This window comes from Elephantulus edwardii, unplaced genomic scaffold (assembly GCF_000299155.1).
Source record: "Elephantulus edwardii isolate Elephantulus edwardi_28Jun2011 unplaced genomic scaffold, EleEdw1.0 scaffold00017, whole genome shotgun sequence".
NCBI classification, from domain to species: domain Eukaryota; kingdom Metazoa; phylum Chordata; class Mammalia; order Macroscelidea; family Macroscelididae; genus Elephantulus; species Elephantulus edwardii.
Window position 1 is genome coordinate 16,615,985 of NW_006399767.1, and position 11,597 is coordinate 16,627,581.

Here is an 11,597-nt window from a genome sequence, read left to right on the forward strand (position 1 = left end):
TGAAGTGTCTGTTCATATCATGTGCCTATTTTTCAAGTGGATTATTGGCTTGGGAGTTTTATAAGACTTAATTGGAATATGATTCTGGGTTATTAAAGAAAGGACAAAGATAAAGTCATGAGGGACTAGCCTTCAGTTTCAGAGCTGATTGTGGTGATGTGGTTGAGAGGGAGTGGGCCAGGAATCATGACGGGAATGAGCAGTGAGCTGACATCTTTGCATTACTCTTGACCATCATGGTGATGCTGGGAGGGGTGTGGCTTGATGGTAAATCTCAGGCCCATCATCCCAGTTAAAGAAGTATAAAGGTGAGCGAGGAAATGGCAAGAAGTAGGTAAAAATTGTGTAAGAGCCAGAAGGGTTTCTATCTGTCCACCAGTAGATTAATGTATAATAAAAATGTAACATGCACAATGGAATATTATTCTCTACCAAGAAGATAAATGAAGTCCTGATGCATGTTACAATGTGGATGAATCTTCTAAACACCATGTGGAGTGAAATAATTAACCACGAGGACAGATACTGTGTGAGCACACTTATATGAGATAAACAGATATATAGAAACCAAGAAAAGAAAAAAAATTAAGGCTGCATTAGGCAACTCAACAGACCAGAGAAAGCAGGGTGCTTTGTGGGAAGTGGGGCTGGGAAACAGAGAGAGCAAGCCTCAGAACCTGACACAGAACTCCTAAAAGGCTCAGCCCTTGAAGGTATGGACTTCTGAAGGCAGAGTAGAAGTGGGGCTAGAAACTCAAAACTAGGTTGAATGTCTCTTCAAGAAGCAAACTCTAGAATTCTGTCTCCCCTAACACTAAAAATTGGTCAGCTGTCCACATCCTTTTTTCTCTCCTCTCACAAACCACCCTACAGAGAACTCAAGATGAGTTTCTAACCAACCAGAACAAACACTAAAAATAAAACAAAGGGCTGTTGGTTTTCCCCACACTAGTTTATTTATAAAATTCTAATACAAATTTGAACAAATTCTTTCAATTTCCCTCACCCCCCCCCATCAAATTGTACAATCCAATGATTAATTCCCTCTCCCCGCTGTACATCCACGTCCCTCTGCTTCCAGCTTTTCCCACCCATCCTGGATCCTTATACTCCTCCTACAATAATGGTTTTATACAATATTTGTCCTTGTGGGACTGAGTTAGTTCACTCAGTATAATGCTCTCCGGTTCCTCCCAAGTTAGGTAATAATTTACAAAGTTATTGCTCCTGCATACTGCATAGTATTCCACTGTGTGAATGTACCATAATTTCTCAATCCATTAGTTTGTGGTTGGACATTTGGGCTGTTTTCATGTTCTTGCTATGGTGAATAATGCTGCTATGAATATTGGTGTACAAATCTCAGTTTGTGCCTCAGTCTCATATTCTCAGGGTATATTCCAAGTAGTGGAACAGCTGGGTCATATGGAATTTCTATGTTCAGCTTTTTGAGGAAGTGCCAAATTGCCTTCAAGAATGGTTGCACCATTTTATAGTCCCACCAACAATGTATAAGGTTCCTTTCTTGCCACATCCTCTCCAACAACTATTACCTGCTGCCCTGTTAACCTTTGCCACTCTTACTGGAGTGAAGATGGCAATTTTCATTGTGGTTTTGATTTGCATCTCTCTTATTGCCAGTGATTTGTAGCATTTCTTCATGTATCTGTTTGCTATTCAAATAACTTCCTCTGTGAAAATTCTTTCTATGTCTTTTGCCAGTTTTGTAATTGGGTTATCAGTCTTTTTCTTGTGGAGGCCCAGAAGTATTCTGTAAACTTTTGTTATAAGACTCTTGTCTGACATGGTATTACCAAATGTTTGTTCCCAGTTTGTAGGTCTTCTTTTCACCCTGTCGGGTGAAAAAAAGTTTTTGATGTGCATAGAGAGTTAATCTTTAGAAGGTCCCATGCAACAAGTTTATCCTCTTTAGATTGTACATTTCTGATTGTTATTTGGCAGTATCTTTATACCTTGGACTAGCGCTTCTAAGCTTGATCCTAGTTTGTCTCTTATGAACTTTATGGGTTTGGGCTTTACTCCCAGGTCTCTGATGCTCCTTGAGTTGATTTTTGTATATGTGAGATGCGGATCCTGTTTCAGCTTTCTGCAGGTGGAAGTGCAGTTTTGCCAGCACCATTTGTTGAAGAGGTTTTCATTTCCTCTTTTGATATCTTTGATTTCCTTGTCAAATATCAGTTGACCATATCTGGGTCTATTTCTGGGTCCTCAATTCTGTTCCATTGGTCTATGTGCCAGTCATTGTACTAGTACCATTCTGTTTTGGTTACCACTGCTGTGTAGTAGGTTTTGAGGTCAGGGAGTGCTATGCCTCCAACCTAATTTTTGTTTCTCAGAAGTATTTTTCTTATTCACAGTCTCCTGTCTCTCCAAACAAAGGGCTGTTGTTGAGTTGAGCTGACTCAGTAATCCATGCATTACCACAATTACAGCCTGTCTTATCCAGATCCAACCTCATGGCAAAAAGATCAAGGGCCACATGGGGATGATCATATTTTATCTTTACCAACTTCACAAAGGGGAACTGTCCCCGTCAACAGTATCAGTAACACAAAACCAATTCCCATGAGGTCAGACATGTCCCTCACGCTCCCATACCTCTTTCTATCCATCTCAACATCAATCTTACTGCTTTTTTGGGCCCCAAATCTGATGTGATATTTCAGAGACCACACAGAATTGAACTGGGGAAGTTTAAATACAGATTAATAACATAAAACAGTTAAGACAGCTCCCAAAGTATGCATGTAGGCACCTAAGCCTCAAGCCTCATAGCTTCAGACCAGTGTTCCCAAGTTCTTATTCCTGCTAATATTGGATTCCCACCTGTAGTTGTCCAATAAAATTCTTAGTCCTGCCAATATTTGTTCTCCACCACCCTCCCCAAGATCCACTCCACTCACCCACCCACCCAAGGTCACATCTCATATCAGATCTTCAGTTCAGTCATCGGTGTTGCTGCTGTAAGTGTAGCTGGAGCAAGAATGGCATCCTACATTCTCTTGTTGTCTCTTTAACGGCACCAGAAGATCTGTCTGCCTCTCACTCCTGGCTTGCTCAATTCAATGGCGAGACAAGCTAATCCCCTTGTAGGTTGTTGGTAATAGCCAATCCTCTTTGGAATCATAGATAGCCAACTCCCTTGTGGATAGGCGAATATGCCCCATTGGCATATTCCTGCCCATCTACATAGCAAGTCAAACAATGGTTAGGAAAAATCATGTTATTGTTGTTACTGAGTCACCTGCGACTCATAGCCACCCTATACACCCTATGTACAATAGCTCTGAACTCTGTCCTATCCTGAGCTAAGCTCACTGTCTCTGAAACACCAGCCCCAATTACCCCAGTCACTGTTGGTGGCATTGTAAATGGTACAATAACTCTGGAAGGCATTTTGGTATTTTCTCAAAGAGGAAGCACAGTTATCAATTACCCTAGACACACAGTTGTCTGTCTGTCTGTCTGTCTGTCTATCTATCTATCTATCTATCTGTCTATCTCATCCAATGTCTTCAACAACAACAATAACCCATATGTTACAGAGTAGAACTGCTCTGTTCCACAGGGTTTTCTTGTCTGTAAGCTTTATAGAAGTAAGGAGTAAACTATCACACCTACCTTCCTTAGTGCTACTGAATCTGTCCCAATTACCAACCTTTCAGTTATCCCAGGACTTAAAGCTTGCATCACCCAGGGACCTAAGTCCATAAAGATTGTGAACCATCTTGAAGCTCCATTCAGGGCATCTGGCATCCACAGTAGGAGAATCTACAGCAACAGAGGACTGAGTGAAAATGACTATGCTGAACAGTGGCGTTCCTTTGCTTTCTCATAGTTGGTGTCCAGAATCCTTTCATTCAGGCAGATACCTCAACAACAGTGTAAAGAACACTTTCTGGAGCAATTGAGCAGAGAGGAAGAGTGATGTGATGCTGAGAACTAATGGCCTACCCACAAAATTCCATGTTCCTCCCTGATCAGTCCAGAGACTCTGCGAGCTTCCACAGTCCACACAGAATGTCTGCTTGGAGAATTCTAGAGGACCTTGCTCTTCAATATGAACAGGCTACCAAGAAGAAGGAGAACTCCCCAGAAAGCTTCAGGAAAGACAGAGGCCAGTGAATGAAAAAAACAACAAAGGCTAGAAAAGTCACTTGGAGGAAACAAAAAATAGAAAAAACTGAGGGGAGAAAAAAAAATCCAAACTCTTGGAAATTGTAAAACTTTAATATTGCCAGAGAAAATATCACATTCCCAAAGAAAACACGCATGGCATAAAGATGAACATTCCACAGATCTCTAATGGACTGCTTGGAAACTTAAAAATATGAGACGATAATTTGCAAATATTTGAATAGAAGATTTAGAATGTAATGTTAAGGGACTTTCTCAGAAATTATGAATTAACAAAAAGAGTTAAGGGCTAGAAAAGACAGTAAATTTGGGTGCTCATGCCAGAAGAAGGCGCAACATCAGGATAATTAGAGTGTCAGTTTGGTGGGTGTAGGGAAGGGATGAAAATGAAAAAGAACACACACCAAAAAACCACAACCAAACATAATGTATATGAATTGAAATGCAATGTAAACAAACTATTGTGTACAAACCAATAAAATTTTTTTTTTTTTCAGAAAGAGCATCAGAAAGCAAGAACTCTAGGGTGACAGTGCCATCCCAGCTGTGACTGTGCTAATGTGCTTTTCTGCTCATCTTGTGCACAAAAAAAAGGATTATTCTTTATAGAGCCTGAAGCCCCCTTGCCATTGGAAGGACAGCAATGACACAATGACATGGTGACAAGAGATTGCTGGCCTTAGAAGGCTATGGGCACCAATAATGATACTTAACCTCTCTTCTCTTGCAGTGAAATACATAGAGGTGTTGCAGAGAAGGGATAACATTAGAACAAACTCACTGTCATCTGTAGATGGTGCAGACTAAGGGCACGGGATCAGTTAGATGACTGTGACAGTTCTCTGGGTCCAGGCACATGTGGTATGGAGATGTGATAAGGGAGGTGGGGAGGCAGCTGAAGCAATAGAGAGATGCAAAACACAGCAATCTTGGCAGAGTATGACTGGACAAGGTGAGACAGAGTTTCAGGGAAAGGCTGGAGGTGACGTGGGTGTCCGGCTGAGTTGAGGCAGAGGGTGAAAACTACAGAGAACACAGATGTGATAACAGTGGCACTATTTGGTGGAAACATGCTGCTTTAGGCTTTGACACCCAGAATTCAATGAGGCTGACCCAGATGCAAACTGAGCATGAGCTGGAGGTAGATCTGGACCCCAAGAGGGGACTTGGCTGGGAAATCCTCAGCTCTGGACTGAGGCCTGTAGCTAAGGGCATTCGGTCAAGATCTGAGAGGCTTTGACTTTTTCTTTGCAGATAAGGTAAAATTTGGAGGTCAGGGAGGAGCTCCTTGAAGTTGGGGTCCAGGGGAGACAAGTCATTCATCTTGAGTCTTGTGGATCAGTGGGATGCGCTTACAGGTCCATGGGCTGGGCTGGGCTGGGTGCATCAGCGCCCTCCATTTGTGTTGTACACATTGTTTCCTCCAGGCTCTGAGATGTGAGAAGGAAGAAAGCACACGTGGAGTGACTTCAGTCTAGTCTTTGACCTCATCTCCCTCTCCCCGCAGCCTGCCCCCTCTTTAGCTTCTGCTTCTGGCCTGACCCGAGCTTGTGTCTGGGTCCTCCTCAACGCTTACCTTGTCCCTTTACCTTTCACGGAGCCTTGCTAAAATGTTTCCTTGGTGTTCCCTTCTTCGCAGAGCTTGTAACCCCAATTTCTCTTGTCCCTACCTTCTCTCCCTCAAGATTCAGGGTGAGGTAGAGCCTTGGGATGAGACCTGTAGGAAGTCCTTGGACTCAGGTATTCCCAGAGGGACGGGCAATGGGAGGGGCCTTCTGGTTGTGCAGGTCAGCATAACTAATGGAGGGGGGATGGGAGAGAGGAGGAAGGAAGGAGGGGGAAAGAGAGAAGGAGGGAAGGAGGAGAGAGAGGAGGAGGAAAAATAAGAAAGAAAAGAAAAAGGAAGAAGAGGGGTATAGGGAGGAAGGATGGAAAGGGAAAAGAAGGGATACATGACAGTTGACAGAGGAACAAAGACAACAAAGAGAGTTTTCATTCTAGTTAATGAGGAGGCCGGAGGCTCTGTCCTTAAATCAGGGAACCCAGTGCCTGAGGGTGGACGTGGCTGACAACAGTTTGCCACAAAAGTGGCCCTTCAGTGTCAATGAGGATTTCACTTGGAGAATATTGCCAGATATCATTTCCCCTCGTTTGTTCTACTCCATTTGTTTTACCTCATTTCCAACCTCAACCTACTTACAGGACAAACAGGGCAGCCACCACCAGGCTCTTGGTCATAAGGAGTCCACACATTATGGGGATCAGGGCGCTGAAGGCTGCAGGGCTGGAGCTGACGGGGAGGTGTTGTTGCCTGGAGGGAGGAGAAGGGGCAGGGACAGGGCTGGGCTGATAGCCTTCACTGTAGTCCTGAGGCAGGCCCATATGGATGGGGTCTCACCCAGACTCACTGTGAATGGACAGTGGTGACAGAGGAAGGCCCAGAGGCTTTGCTGGCTCCTTCCATGGGAACATTACTGCTTGGGGTCTTTGCTGACACCTGGTCACAGGGCCTCCTGGTAGAAGCTACTAGTGTGATAGAAAGGACCTGCTTAGTGGGGAGGCAACATTCATCGGTCCCTGCCAACATGACAGACAGAATAAGAGAGGTGAGCTGGCTGGGGGGCCCCTGTGTTCATTGACCCAGGAAGAGAAAACAGGCTAGGAGGTGAAAACTGAATCCTGGACTCCCCTGACTCTGAACTAGACAGACCTGTGATAGAAACTCCATAGTGGTGGCCTGGGAGGTGGCACTGAGCTCAGGAGGCCTGGCACAGGTGTCAGGAGGCCCACATTCTTTCAAACCATTTACTTATTGTTGGACCAGGCTTCTTTGTCCCCCAGTATGGAAATGGCCATGATCTTTAAGCACCTCTTGTCTTTGATCTTTTTGGTGGACTGTGGGAAGGACAAACACATCTGTCTTTGGAAGAAGGGCAGTCAGAATGATCCGTAGAAGCCAGTATGGTGAGACTTTCTCTCACATGTTTGGGGGTGTTATCAAGAGAGGCCATGAGGCACCGTAAAGTTGAGGATGGTCACACTTGATAAAGTAGACGGTCAGCAAACAAGAGGAAGACCCTCAACAAGAAGGACTGACAGAGAGGCTCAACAATGGGCTCAAACAGCAAAGACTGTGGGGAGGATAAAGGCCTGGGCAACGTCTCATTCTAGGGTCAACAGATAGGGTTGTCATGGGTAACTGCTTCAGTGTTACCTAGTAACAACAAAAGGCTGTTTGGTGGAGAGGCCTCCCATGGGCACTTTTTTTTTTTTTGTCTCTAAACCATTTATTTCTCCTGACAGGGAGGTGGGCTGGATTGGGACCTGAAGGACAGGGCCACTACAGACCAAGGCAGGTGAGTGTGGCCTTCAGGCAAAAGTGGAGCTGTTCCAGCCCACGTTGGCTGCATTCATGTCACAGTAGTTGATGTAGACTCTGTCAGGGCTGATGTGCAGCCACTGGGAAAGCAGACCGCACAGCAGCTTGGTGTAGGTCCAGTTCTGCGTGCCACCGATCTTGCCGATTCTGTGCAGGCTGCAGAGTGCACAAGGGTCGCTTGAGCCACCGAAAGCCATGAGCTGGTCTGGGACCACTTGCACTGCGATGTACTGGGACGGTTTGCTGGTGGCTTCCTCAGAGAGCAGCCTGTCGAGCACGGATGCGCGGGGCACATTCGTGTTGACCACAAACATTGGCATGATGGTGGAGAGTAGAGAGCGTGGCATCTGCAGGCTTGGAACTCCATGGGCACTTTTAAGAGCTGTTGATCCTGCCTTTCCTGGTTCTAGAGCTGGCCGTGGAGGCTGCTTTGTAAACCCCAGTCCCTCAGCAGGTGGGAGGAAATTACTTTCTGGGGTCCTTCTTGTTTTGAGACTTAGTGATCTATCTGTTTGCTATCCCCCCTCTCCTGTCCCACCTTCCCAGTAAGACCCCAGACGTACCTGTGCTCAGAATCCTTGGTGAAGGTGAGAGGGAATTCTTGATTGGTGCTATTAAGGATTAAAAAAAAAAAGATAATGGCTGCTGTAGGGAGGGATGGTAGATGGGCAAGAAAGGGGATCCGCTCCCAGACTGTGAGAGGATTGAGGGCTGCTAGAGCCCTTGGGCAGAATGGAACACCAAGCTAGGATCCAAGAGGAGAGGGGGAAGAGGGGAGCTGAAGGCTGGGAGAGGCCACAGGGTGAGCTCAGAGCAGGGAGCACCAGTTCCTGGAGCTGCCCCAGAAGGGACCTGGGGACATGATTTTGCCCCACAGCAATGCTCTCAGAGTGCCTGCCCAGCATAGTGACCAGAAACAATCCCTGTGCCCAAATCCACTACCATCAAGTGGATCCTGACTCATGGCTCCCTTCCAGGACTGAGTGGAACTGTCCCACGGGATGTTTGAAGCTATTAATCTTAACTGAAGTGGACTTGCATCATTGTTTTCCTGTTGGTGGGTTCAAACCAGAGACCTTTCAGTTAGCAGTCCAACTCTTAACCCACTCCAATATGAGCAAGGTCCCCAAAATAAAACCAAACCCACAGCCATTGAATCAAGGCAAACTCATAATGGCCCTCCATCAAGAAGCAAGAGTGGCAATCACTTCCTAAACAACATACCTCTGCAGACTCTATGAACTTTGATAAATGCTGATAGTTATAGAAAGGCCTTTTGTTCATAGGATCTCTATGGGTCATGCTTGACTCAAAGGCAATCAACAACAACAACATATTTTTTACAAGAGGGTCACTGGTGGATTTGAACTACCAGCCTTTGGTGAAACTGACCATGCACACATATGTGCACATATATAGGTCTCTCAGGAACAAACATGCCCTAACAAACCCTCTTAGGACTCAGGGGGCCTGGCCTCCTTTATCAGCGAGAGGAGTTCCCGCTGAGGCTCACAGGGAAAGGGTTTACCTGAAGACACCACCAGACAGAACCGTCTGGCCCTGGACGCAGAGTGTCCGGAAGTAGGGGAGGTTTTACACTGGTAGTATCCTGAATCTTCCTCCCTCAAATCCTTCATGGTGACAGTGAAGAAGCCAGCACTAGGGCTGTCCCATATTACAAATCTAGAGGTCTGAAACAAGGTTCCAGGCTTGGAGCTGGAGATTAAGTTGGTGCACCATATTGTTGACACCTCCTTACACAAGGTTTTTCTCTCATAGGCGCCTCTCCTCAGCGTGTACTGGCATCTCACAGAGAATGTCTGTCCCCTCACAACCTGAAACTCTTCAGCTTTAATGAGTGCTGGGAAGCCTGGGGAACAAGGCACAGGTCAGGGCCGCATCAGAACTGCTTTCAGCCCTTGACCACAGAAGCCCCTGCATTCTACCCATCTGCCCCGTGGCACCTCCTATTCCTCCCCTTGTCCTGCTCCACCCCATCCCTCTCCCCTCCTCACCTGAGAACATCAGCGGAAGCAAGAGGACTGCCGAGGCCATGTGGGTACTAGTGGGCTCTGGAAGCCAGGAGTTGGCTCTGGTTCTGCTTAGCTCCCTGGGCTTATCTGAGGTAGAAATTGTGAGAAAGGTCAAGAAGACCAATGCTGACAATTAGGAGACCTAGGGAAAGCCAGGCCCTGAAGGGAGGAAGGTAGCAACTTGAGCTGTAGGGGAACTCTGACCCAGAGGCTCCGCCCTGTGCCTGCACACAGCCCCACATCTCTGCAGAGAATTTGCCTTTCCCCTGCCCAACTGCCCTGCAGGGGAGGAGCTGAGAAGGCCAGAGGAAACTGTGGGCACTAGTGGACTGCATCTCTTTCTCTGACGCTATGAGTGGACGAAATTATATCCTCCCAATTTCCTTCATGCTCAAATCCATTGCTGTAATCCCTGAATCAATCCACCTTGTTGAGGGTCTTTTCATTGACTCTTTACTTTTCCAAAATTGATGCCCTTCCCCCCTCCCCAAGTACTGACCCCTTTGACAATAGGAACAAAATGTTTGAGCTGATGTTTTTCCTTCTAAGGACCACCTTGGTTGTACTTCCTCCAAAGCAGATTTGTTTGGTCTTTCGGCTGTCCATGGGATATACGATATTCTTTGCCAACCGTACAATTCAAAGCCATCCCTTCTCCATTGGGTTTTGTTTTGTGGGTTTTTTTCTGGGTTTTTTGTTTGTTTGTTTTTGTTTTTGTTTTAGGATTTCTCTCTCTCTTTTTAAAATTTAATACTGATTTATTGACAAAGTTTAAATACATTTTTTTTCACAAAAGATCCTTCCCATTTCCTTTACTCCACCCTTTTGTGCGACCCTATGATTAACACCTCACCCCCCACCCATCCTCACCCCTCTCCTTCCACCTCCCCCTTGGATCTGCATACTCATTCTACAATTTATACAGTATTTGTCCTTGTGAGACTGAGCTAGTTCACTCAGCATAATGCTCTCTAGTCCCTCCCCAGTTAGGTTGTAATTTACAAAATCATTGCTCCTGCATGTTGCGTAGTATCCCATCATGTGAATGTACCATAATTTCTCAATTCATTCTCTTGTGGTTGGACATTTGAGCTGTTTCCACATTCTTGCAATGGTGAATAACACACTATAAACATTGGTGTACAAGTCTCTGTTTGAGCCTCAGTTCTCATTTCCTCAGGATATATGCCAAGCAGTGGAATAGCTGGGTCATATGGAATTTCTATGTTCAGCATTTTGAAAAAGCACTAAATGCATTTCAGATGGTTATACCACTGTACAATTCCACCAACAATGTAGAAGAGTTTCTTTGGTCTTTTTTTATTTACTGCCCAACATTCATATGCCTATGAAGCAATGGAAAAGAACATGGCTTGGGTCAGGAACATCTTAGTCTTTAAGCTGACATCCTTGCTCTTTAGAACTTTGGAGAGGTCCTTAACAGCAGATTTGCCCATGGCAACATGTCTTGATTTCTTGACTGCTACTTTCATGCTTGTTAATTGTGGATCCAAGTAAAATGAAAGAGTTGACAACTTGAATCTTTTCTCCATTTGTCATGATGTTGCATATTGGTTTTCCTGTGAGGCTTTTTTATTTCTCCATATTGAAATTAGCCATAAACTTAGAGGGCAAAGCAACCAAAGCCTTTAAAGGATTTTACAGTTTACATGACATGTCCCTATGTACTATCTCATGTCTCACGAAAGTTTATGACAGAGGAAGAGTTTCTTTTTCATAGAGGAGGAGAACTGAGACCCAGACTCTACGGCTCTGACTGCCATAGAAAAGCAAGCAGTGACTGTTTCCCAGGCCGACCTTCCCCTTTCCTGGCTATTCCACCGCATTGGGAAGGAGCCATTTCCCCTGCTGAATCCCAAGGCTACTCCTTGTCTACAAGGACTGTGGTCAGCTCTGAATTGTTTTCTGTGTCACATGTAGGTCTTCTCTCCTGGTGTACAATGAGATCTCGGAGAGTGGGCCTGTCCCTTTCTCTGCACTGTGGCCTGCCCACCAGTGTGAGTGGG

General features: G+C 45.4%; 1 protein-coding gene and 1 pseudogene across 1 annotated transcript; both read right to left on the bottom strand.

Annotated features, from left to right (window-relative positions):
* Positions 1–5,473: 5,473 nt before the first annotated feature.
* Positions 5,474–9,592, bottom strand: NCR2 (natural cytotoxicity triggering receptor 2). The gene is given in 4 exon segments (XM_006903747.1): positions 5,474–5,586; positions 6,351–6,469; positions 9,089–9,407; positions 9,553–9,592. Coding segments are annotated over 4 exon segments (591 nt in total).
* LOC102860302 lies at positions 7,528–7,857 on the bottom strand (annotated as a pseudogene).
* Positions 9,593–11,597: the final 2,005 nt, after the last annotated feature.